This window comes from Dipodomys ordii, unplaced genomic scaffold, assembly GCF_000151885.1.
Source record: "Dipodomys ordii isolate 6190 unplaced genomic scaffold, Dord_2.0 Scaffold63, whole genome shotgun sequence".
NCBI classification, from domain to species: Eukaryota; Metazoa; Chordata; class Mammalia; order Rodentia; family Heteromyidae; genus Dipodomys; species Dipodomys ordii.
The window spans coordinates 1,580,780-1,591,857 of record NW_012267279.1 but is presented as its reverse complement, the minus strand read 5'-3'; the positions used below and the strand labels follow the sequence as shown (position 1 = coordinate 1,591,857).

Here is an 11,078-nt window from a genome sequence, read left to right as displayed (position 1 = left end):
TTCTTACTTTCCCTAGGAAGAGTCTGCGTCCTAAAGTGGCGGAGGTGGGTTCATCGATGCTTCCGGCAGAGGCTAGTGTGGCCTAGAACTGAGCGTGTGTGGGGGGGGGGAGGGGTCTTCTCGGGGAGCCGGCCCTTCCCCTGGGGAGCGATGCCCGCGGCGCGGTCGAGCCCACAGACAGCGTGGGGTGTGCCCACGACCGCACACCCGGAGGTTCGTACAGATCTCCCAACAAACAGGGAGACGTGCGCTCGGGCCTCGCTGGAGGGGGCCTGGTACTTTCGTTCCAAAGCTCGGGTTTCCTCGGGGAGCAGAATTGCTAGGCGCACCGAGTGCGTGGCCTTTAGTCTTCCCCGTTCCCTCCGAGGGCCGGAAGGGTTAAATCCCTGGGTCCCGGCATCTCCGGAGCAGGTGAGGCGGAGAGGGCTGAGCGGACGGGTTCGCGCCCCGCCGTGGGAGACTGGCAGCGGAAGGAGATCGTTGTGGAGACCGCTGGAGCGGCCTTGTGGGCCGGAAGAGGTAAGTAGGAAGTTTCTTGGACCAGAGCAAAGAGGATAAGGGATTGCTTGGATCGAGCTTTGACGCGGGGGGTGAACTTTCCAAGAACGCAGGGTAGAGTCAGTGGCTGAGTAACTTAACCGTAGCCCAGTCGAAATGGTGAGCATGGCCTCTGGAAATGCACACTCCCACCCTGCAGCCAGGAGACGGATTGCATCCGTGTGCATGGAAATGAATTTTGGAACATCTCACCGTGTGACACTCCAGCCTCTCCCCGCCCTCCCCACGTCTTTCTTTCCTCCTCCTTTATTCATCCCCATTTTTTTCCCACTCCATTGTTTCAAATTTTGTTTTGCAATTGACCAGAAGGAAGGAAGTCCCTCCTTTCCATTAAATCAGACTGGATATGTGGAGAAGGGGTTCAGTCTCCTTAGAGGTCCATACACGTGGTAGCTGCTTCCTTGCAAAGTTTCTTGAGTCCTTTCTGTAAAACAAACATGAAAACAAAAAGCAAAACTCATAATAATGGCAGCTGACACTGGAAAACTTACTGTGTGAGATGTATTTCTCAGGGCTTGCTTGCAATAGTAAATCTAAGGGGACAAACTGATTTTGGGAAATTCTGTCATTTCACTACATCAAGATGGGACTGTTAGCGAAATGGAGCGCCCTTCCCATAGCTTAGTACACTCCTTCCCCTCTCCACAGCTTAGCCTGCTCCCTTCCTAGGCAACACTAGGCCCATCTAGTAAATAATCAGCCTCCAACCCCCTATACCTTGGGATGGCACTTCTCTGGGGGCAGCTACCACCATATAAGGCAACAGGAACCCCTTAGAGGGACCTTCAGCAGACCTGAAGGCAATTGCAGGACCCTTTATCTACAATTTGGACAGCACCTATAAATCCTAGTCTGCCATAATGAAGCCCCTGGCCCACACATCCACACCAGGGTCTCCACCTCCTAGCCCCTTCTAGTCCCTACTAAACCTCCTAGGTTATCTAGGTCACCTCAGACAATAGCCGGTGCTGCTTCTCCCTTGTAAGAAGGGATTTTGCCGGCCCCTCTCTCCACAATAAACCTTTCTTTGTTTTCTGTACCTGAATGTCTGCATAGTTTTCTGGCAAAGTCCAAATAATCTAACAGGAATAACCAGATTCCTTTTAATGTTAACATACTTGAGAAGTAAATATGTTACTTAAGTGAAAGTGTTGAGAGGTCTATAAATCCAAGGCTCAATTATTAACACATCTGAGTGTTTTGAACATCTTGAAATTACTCAGGTCAGGAAATTTTATCATTCTTAACAGGTCTGAGAACTTTTCAGACCCAGAATGTCATTTCCTGACTGCATAGTACTCTTATTTTAATCGATCTATTGGAGAAACAACATTCCATCTTTAGGCTAAAGGAAAAAAAGCAAAAATGTAGCTATTTAAGTTGAAAAAAAAAGTTTCACTAAGAAGTTTTCTTCTAAAGCCTGTTGCTGGTTTTAATTTTTGTTGTTGTTGTTTTGCCTGTCCTGGGCCTTAAACTCTGAGCCTAGTTGCTTTCCCTAAACTCCTTTTGCTCAAGGCTAGTATTCTGCCACTTGAGCTACAACACTGCTTCCAGCTTTTTCTGTCATTAATTACAGATAAAGTTTCAGACATTCCTGCTTGGGCTGGCTTCCAGCTGCGATTCTCAGATCTCAGTCTCTGGCTTTTTTTTTTTTTTAATGGAAAGAGGGTATATTTGTATTTCTTTCAAGTTAAAGATTAATTCTGAATTCAATTGCATCCTGGGCCTGCCTTAACTAATAGAAAGGAGGAGAAAAATAACAATGAGAAAGATAGAAAACCATTTATTTATGAGAGTTCAATCACATGTATTTTATTTTTATTTTTTTTTTTTTTTTTGGGTCCAGTCGTGGGGCCTGGGCGCTGTCCCTCAGCTCTTCAGCTCAAGGCTATCGCTCTACCACTTGAGCCACAGCACCACTTCCGGCTTTTTTCTTTTTGCTTATGTGGTGCTGAGGAATCGAACCCAGGGCCTCAGGCATGCAAGGCAAGCACTCTACCACTGAGCCACCTTCCCAGCCCTCACATGTATTTTAAATGCTTATTTTTAGCCTCATGGATCCAGTCCTTTCTCAACATCAAGTTAACAGGTTAAGTGAGTTGGGTAAGATATTCTAATGTCAACAGTGATCACATAGTTTCATTATTTAGAGTACTCCTGTCTATATCCCAAGTACTTTGTTGACAGTACCCTTGAACCTAGATTTACTTAGGCAACCCTGGTTGTTTCTCAATTTTGGTGTATGAAAGTTCTTACTGTGTCCAAACAAGCCTGGCTTTTTTCTCTATTGTTACAATCATACTTAGATGAAGTAGAACACAGCTCTGGAATATTTACTTGTCTTGATAAGTAGCCACAGACATTTAGAAACTTATAAATAGTGAGTTTTAAAGGTCTGGAAAACACAGATTTAACTATAGGAATTACATCTTCATAGTAAACTCTTGGTAAGAGCTTTATTGTCCCACAGATTTTAGGCAAGTTTATTGACTTATGAAATTACACAAATTAAGAAATACTGCTGTCTATATGACCCAATTGTAACATTCTACAACTTTTGCAATCATTTAAAATAAATCAGTTCATCCTTTTAAAGTAAATGTGGATCCATTGACTATTTTAAATAAAATCATTAGTTCATTATTTTAAAGGAAATGTGGATCCATTGACTAATCAAATGAATTTTTTCCAAACATAGAGTTATTGGGTAACTTCAACTTTTGGTACCTTTTTTTCCTAGCAGTAGAAAATTTTATGTTGGCTTCTCCAATACAAATATAATTAAGTTTTTAAAAATGTGTTTATTCAGATTTCAAAACTTGGCACCATTTAAGGCAAATGATTACTCATATTTTACACTTTTTTTTCTACTCCTAGATTAAAAGGAGCAAGTTTTTCTCATTTTGCAAACAATTACTTGGAACTTATTTGTATCATCAAAACTGATTCTTTGAGTCCTACTGATGTATTTGTTTAATTTTTTAAAAAATTTTTGGTGGTGATTTGAACTCAGGGCTTCAAGTGTTCTACCACTTGAGCCATGCCTCCTTCCTAATCAATATATTTTAAGTATTTGACTGCTATCAATAAGGCTAGACCACTATTACTATATAAATTAATCTGAATTATTTTCTAACAAACTCATTTTTCATAGGAAAAAAATACCTTAGCAACTCTCTTAACACTGAATATTACAAAATTAAAAGTAAGACGTCACCTCTGGTTTTGTTTTTGTTTTTTTGGGTCCGGTTGTGGGGCCTGAACTCTGGGCCTGGGCACTGTCCCTCAGCTCTTCAGCTCAAGGCTAGTGCTCTACCACTTGAGCCACAGGGCCACTTCCGGCTTTTTTCTTTTTGCTTACGTGGTGCTGAGGAATTGAACCGAGGGCCTCAGGCATGCAAGGCAAGCACTCTACCACTGAGCCAGCCCCAATTCACCTCCTCTCAGCAGCAACCTTTTTATTTCATTTATTTATTTATTTATTTAATTGTGTTTGTACTGGGACTTGACTCAGGGCTTTATGCTCTTGCTCAGCCTTTTCTGCTCAAGGCTGGTACTCTACCACTTCTGCTTTTTGCTGGCCAGAGGAGTCTCTTGGATTTGTTTGCCTAGGCTGGGTTTTAAACCAGGATCCTTAGACTCAGCCTCCTGAGAAGCTAGGAGATCCTGGCTTATTTTTCTTAATTCACTTGATTATATTGATGTACTTTATCATAAACTAATGTAAATTATTTTGCAATTCAAATTTTTTACTTGACCCACCTTTTTTTTCCTTATGAAAAGGAGTCTTACTATATTGCCCAGCTGGCCTAGAACACATATGCTCAAGTGATCTTTCTACCTCAGCTCCCTAGAGCTGGGATTGTAAGAGCTCATCACTGTACTTGACTCATCACTGTATTTGATCTTCTTCCAGACTCATTCAAGTTCATATGCCTATAACACAAAGGACATTATGGGAGAGGGCAAAGTTGTGTAAATTGAAACTATTTTTTATTTTAAGGGTGATGACATATTTGTCTGTGGCAGGAGAACAGTAAAATTGCTCATTAGTTTTCCTTTCCTTTCTTTCTAGTTATAATTATCAAGTATGTTTCCATTGACTGAAGAAAACAAACTTGTGGCCCACTTGTTGCTCAGTTCTGGAACCTGTCCAAGATGTATCTTCAGATTCTGTGGTGTGGATTTTCATGCACCTTACAAACTTCCATACAAGGTATTTTCTTTATTTTTTTGAATTAAGAGGTTTCCCCCCATACTACTACTATTATTATTGTTGTTGTTACTATTGCCAGTCCTGGGGCTTGAACTCAGGGTCTGGGCGCTGTCCCTGAGCTATTTTGCACAAGATTAGCATTCTACCACTTGAGCTCTACTTCTAGCTTTTTTTGGTGCTTTTTTAAGTGTTCACATTTATATCTATCATATGGTGTAGACAGATCTTTTTTTAAATATTTTTTAATTTTGTTTACTTATTTTTTATTATAAAAATACCGTACAGAGGAGTTACAATTACATGAGCAAGATAATGAGTACATATCTTATCGAGCATTGTTGCCTCCTCCTTTGTTTTAGACAGATCTTTGTAGAGGAATTTACTGGTACTTTTAATGTTTACATGGATTTTTTTCCCAAAGGACATTTGAATAGAATATCACAAAATACTGCTTCTGGGTTGGGAATGTGGCTTAGTGGTAGAGTGCTTGACTAGCATGCATGAAGCCTTGGGTTTGATTCCTTAATATCACATAAACAGCTAGCTACTCAGGAGGCTGAGATCTGATCATGGTTCAAAGCCAGCCCAGGCAGGAAAGTCCGTGAGACTCTTATCTCCAATAAACCACTCAAAAAATTATAAGTCATACTGTGGCTCAAGTGGTAGAGTTCTAGCCTTGAGCTGAAAGGCTGAGTGACAGCATCCAGTTAAAAAAAGAATATCACAGAAATGTTTGTTTTCTTTGTCAGTTGTGGAGCTTGAACTCAGGACCTGGGTGCTGTCCTTGAGCCTCTAAATGCTTAAGGCTAGCACTCAACCACTCAAGCCACAGCACTACTTCCAGCTTTTGAGTGGTTAATTTGAGATAAGAGTCTCACAGGGACTTTTCTGCCTGGGCTTGCTTCCATTTGTGTTTCTCAGATCTCAGCCTCCTGAGTAGCTAGGATTATACGTGTGAGCTATTGGTTCCTGGCTAGAATGTTTCTTTAAATTAGTGTATATAAATCATTTGTAATTATGGTGCCAAATTTCAGCACTATCATTATCTGTGTATTATTTATTAAATTGTCTGAAGATATTTTGCTTAATGGACTTCTCCAAATGATTGGATTTTATATTAAAGAAATACTGTATTTGTGATATTTTAGTGATTGTGAGGAAGGATTGTGATTCAGTTTATATTTCTTCTCTCTTCCTATCTCTTCTCCTTTCCCCTTCCTTTATCTCCCCTTTCCCCACCCTTTCTTTTCACTTTTTTTTTTTGTCAGTCGAGGGGCTTGAACTCTGGGCCTGGGAGCTGTATCTGAGCTCTTCAGCTCAAGGTGAGCAGTCTACCACTTGAGCCACAGTGCCACTTCTGGTTTTCTGGTGGTTAATTGGAGATAAGAGTCTCAGGGACTTTCTTGTCTGGGCTGGCTTTGAACCATGATCCTCAGACTCAGCCTCCTGAGTGGCTAGGATTACAGGCATGAGCCACTGGTGCCTGGCCACTTTTTTTAAAAAATGCTTGAATCTGAATAGTAATTCAAGGCCTTGTATATGCTAACCAGGCATTTTACATCTGCATCTCCAGTCCAATTTATATTTTTATGAATTACCAAAATTAACAAAAAACCACTCTCACAGAGTTACAAACTAGATTAATAAATTTGTTGGTGGTACTTTTCTGCCTGAGATTTAGTATTTTACCTTCACTGATGTATGGAATCCCATTGGGAAAATACAGTGGTTGTTAGATAAGTCTCTTCAATTCCATAGAAAGCCAGTACTGTCTAATAAAATAAATTCATTGTTCCAGCATTTATATAAGTCATCACTGCACAGCTCTTTAATTACAATTTGTACTGTTGTTTTCATGCTTTTATCTTATCCAGAAATCCTGAAGGACATTATAGAAGGATCATTACTTTTTCTTTCATTAAATTTTCAGGAGTTGCTTAGTGATCTACAGAAATTTCTGAAGTCTGGAAAAGATGAATCGGTTTTGGAAGTTCCAAACCCACCTCCCAAGAAAATTCGGCTACAAGAACTGGAAGATGGGGTTGATAATTTAATTCGAAATGGAGAAGGCAATATCTCTTATATTGAAGATGGAAGCATTGCTTCCAAGAACTCAAATTTTAGTGTATGCAATGTTTGCCTTGGAATTCTCCAAGAATTCTGTGAAAAAGAGTTCATTATGAAGGTAAATAATATTTTTTGTTACAAATACAACTATGCCAATATTTTCAGTCTTGAGGCTCAGAGTACTTGTATGCATAGAAAGGAACCATGCCATTCATTTCAACTTGTTTCACACTAATGTATAATTGAAACCTGAAGCCCAGGCGCTGGTGGCTCACGCCTGTAATCCTAGCTACTCAGGAGGCTGAGATCTGAGGATCGCGGTTCAAAGCCAGCCCGGGCAGGAGAGACCGTGAGACTCCTATCTCCAGTAAACCACCAGAAAACCGGAAGTGGCGCTGTAGCTCAAGTGGTAGAGCGCTGGCCTTGAGCTGAAGAGCTGAGGGACAGCGCCCAGGCCCAGAGTTCAAGCCCCACAACCGACCGAAAAAAAAAAAAAAAGAAACATGATTTTGTTTTTTAAAACCAAAATCTACTACTCTTTGTATTGACATATCTGAAACTTAATGAACTATATCCCTGTATCTCAATCATGAGTGTTGTTAAACTGAGTGCTATTTGCCTGTTGCTGTTCAACATAGCTAAAGAGATAGAGGACACTTTTTGTAATACCTGGTATTACCTGAAAAAGGTAGATTACAGTTTTATAAAAGGTAAATGACTAAATGTGGAACTACTTTTTATTTCCTGCTATCAAGAATATTATGTTTAGCTTTATTTTATTGGCAGGCAATTAAAAGGAAGTAATCTAGTAGAAAGCTAATATTTTGGGGTTTTTTGGTATCAGACTTCTTGTTCTTTTGTTGTTGATGATTTTTTTTTGTTTGTTTTTGTTATTGGTCTTAGGGCCTGAACTCTGGGCTTAGGCACTGTCCCTCAGCTCTTCAGCTCAAGGCTAGTGCTCTACCACAGCGCCACTTCTGGCTTTTTCTGCTTATGTGGCGCTGAGGAATTGAACCCAGGGCCCCATGCATGCAAGGCAAGCGCTCTACCACTGAGCCATCTTCCCAGCCCCAGACTGTTCTTGCTTGCTTTTTCACCTGTAGCTGAGGCTCTATTACTTGAGCCATACTTTGGCTTCTGTTTTGTGCTGGTTAATTGAACATAAGAGTGTCTAAGATTTGTCTGCCCTGGCTGGCTTCAAACCGAGATCCTCAGATTTCATCCTTCCGAGTAGTGAGGTTTATAGGTGTGAGCCACTGGCAACCAGTGGCCATTTTGACACTCAACCACTTGTACTAAGGAGTCAGTTGTAGCTGTTTTGGACCTTACAATATTTTCAGGGTCATAATTAGAATAGAAAATGTTTCATTTTAGGATGTTTATAAGAATTCTGAATCAACTGTGAAAGGTTTTATTTAAATTTGATTTTGTTCATAGCAATGCTGGGGATTAAACCCATGTCCTGGCACGTTTCACAATAGCTATCTCTGGGGTACATCCATATCCTCCATCTGAAAGTTTGGAAAGTTTTCAGTCATTTCCTGGACAAAAATTCATGTTCTGAAGATTAGAGTAAGATTTTAATCAATTCTTGGGATTTACGTAATTGTAATGCTTTTTTTAGGTATGCCAAAAGGTTGAAGCTTCTGGGTTTGAATTCAACAACCTGGTATTTTCCGTATCCTTTCCACCGCAGCTATCTGTAAGAGAGGTAAGGTCTTTTTTTTTTTTTTTTTTGTGGGGCTCAAACTCTGGGCCTGGGTGCTGCCCCTGAGCTCTTCAGCCCAAGGCGAGCGCTCTATCACTTGAGTCACAGCGCCACTTCTGGTTTCATGGTTAATTGGAGATAAGAGTCTCGCAGACTTTCCTGCCCAATCTGGCTTTGAACCGTGATCCTCAGATCTCAGCCTCCTGAGTAGCTAGGTGAGCCACCGTGGCCTGTGAGGTAAGGTCTTTTGTACACTTAAAAGTCTATGTGAGCTGGGAAAAATCACAACACGTAGCTAAGATATCCAAACAATTTTAACAGACTACTTTCAAAAGCTATACTCTCTAAAGGAAGAAAATCGGGCAGAAATGGATGCATTTTTAGAGAAATACAAGTTGCCCAAACTGAGCAAAGAAGAAGTAAATCAACTAAATAAGCCAATATCCTACAACAAGATACAGGAAGCAATCAGAAGTCTTCCAACAAAGAAAAGCCCAGGACCAGATGGATTCACAACAGAATTCTAGGAGATCTTTAAAGAAGAACTAATACCCATACTCCTCAAGCTCTTCAGAGAAACAGAGAAGGAGGGAGCTATCCCAAACTCATTCTACGATGCCAATATCACATTCATCCCCCCAAACCAGGCAAAGACCCAACCCAAAAGAATTACAGGCCAATTTCCTTGATGAACACAGATGCAAAGATCCTTAACAAAATTCTAGCTAACAGAATCCAGAAACACATAAAAAAAATCATGCACTACGACCAGGTAGGCTTCATCCCAGAGATGCAGGGATGGTTTAACATATGTAAGTTAATAAATATAGTCCAACACATCAACAGAGCCAAGGTCAAGAATCACATGATTATTTCCACAGGTGCAGAAAAGACCTTTGGTAAAATTCAACATTCATTCATGCTAAAAGCTCTGGAGAAAATAGGAATAGAAGGAACATTTCTTAAAACAATAAAAGCCATTTACAACAGACCAATAGCCAGTATTATACTTAATGGGGAAAAGCTACAACCGATTCTCCTAAAATCAGGAACAAGGCAAGGATGCCCACTGTGTCCACTCCTCTTCAACATAGTCCTGGAACCCTTAGCCAGGGCAATAAGGCAAGAAAAAGCCATGGGATCCGCATAGGGAAAGAAGAAGTTAAACTATCCCTTTTTGCAGATGACATGATATATACGTTCACAATCCCAAAAACTCCATCCCCAAACTCTTAGAAATCATAAATCACTTCGGCAAAGTAGCAGGATACAAAATCAACCCACAAAAATCAGTTGCCTTCCTGTACACTGACAATGTACAAGCAGAGAAGGAAATAAAGGAAGCAACCCCACGTACAATAACCTCCCCAAAAATAAAATATTTAGGAATTAACCTAACCAAAAATGTAAAAGAACTATTTAATAGAACCTATAAAAAGTTAAAGAAAGGACTTACAGAAGACACTACGAAATGGAAAGACCTCCCATGCTCTTGCATAGGCAGATTTAATATAGTGAAAATGGCAATACTGCCAAAATTAATATACAAATTCAATGCAATTCCTATTAAAATCCCAATGACGTACATCTCTGAAATACAGAAAACAGTCCAAAAATTCATATGGAACAACAAAAGGCCTAGAATAGCCAAAACAATTCTAAGGAATAAAGACAACATGGGAGGGATATCCATGCCAAACTTCAAACTCTACTATAGAGCCATAATAGCAAAGACAGCATGGTACTGGCACAAAAACAAACCTGAAGACCAATGGAATAGAATAGAAGATCCAAAAATAAATCCACAGGCCTACAGCCAGCTGATATTCGACAAAGGAGCCAAAGACATACAATGGAAGAAACACAGCCTCTTCAACCACTGGTGCTGGGAAAACAGGGCGGCCACATGCAGAAGACTAAAAGTGGACCCCAGCCTGTCACCATGCACTAACATCAACTAAAATGGATTAAAGACCTTAACATTAAACCTGAATCTCTGAAACTACTGCAGGACAGAGTAGGAGAGACACTTGAAATTATAGGCACAGGAAGGAACTTCCTGAACAGAGTCCCAGGGTCACAACAAATTGGAGAGACTTGAGAAATGGGACTACCTTAAAATAAAAAGCTTCTGCACAGCAAAAGCTATCGTAACCAAGCTAGAAAGACAACCAACTAATTGGGAAAAAATATTTACCAGCAATATATCAGACAAGGGGTTAATATCCTGTATATACAGGGAACTCAAGAAACTAATCCCTCCCAAACCTAACAAACCAATTATTAAATGGGCAAGGGAACTAAAGAGAGACTTCTCAGATGAAGAGATAAAAATGGCAAAGAAACACATGAGGAAATATTCACCATCCCTGGTTGTGAAGGAAATGCAAATAAAGACAACCCTGAGATACCACCTTACTCCAGTCAGAATGTCCAAGTGCTGGAGGGGATGCAGAGAAAGAGGAACCCTATTACACTGCTGGTGGGAATGTACACTTATACAACCACTTTGGAAAGCAGTCTGGAGGG

At 40.4% G+C, this 11,078-nt stretch overlaps 1 protein-coding gene across 4 annotated transcripts in view; it reads left to right on the top strand.

The window, feature by feature from the left end:
* The first annotated feature begins 143 nt into the window (after positions 1-143).
* Positions 144-11,078, top strand: part of Pus10 (pseudouridylate synthase 10) — a 69,247-nt gene continuing 58,312 nt past the window's right edge. For 3 of the 4 annotated variants that reach the window (XM_013022544.1, XM_013022542.1, XM_013022545.1), the window contains exons 1-4: positions 144-519; positions 4,634-4,774; positions 6,705-6,959; positions 8,466-8,552. In XM_013022544.1, coding sequence (XP_012877998.1) covers positions 4,649-4,774; positions 6,705-6,959; positions 8,466-8,552 — 468 coding nt within the window. In that variant the 5' untranslated portion in view covers positions 144-519; positions 4,634-4,648. Of the gene's footprint in view, positions 520-592; positions 658-4,633; positions 4,775-6,704; positions 6,960-8,465; positions 8,553-11,078 lie in introns of those variants that run through there. The other variant, XM_013022543.1, reaches the window with a different exon arrangement.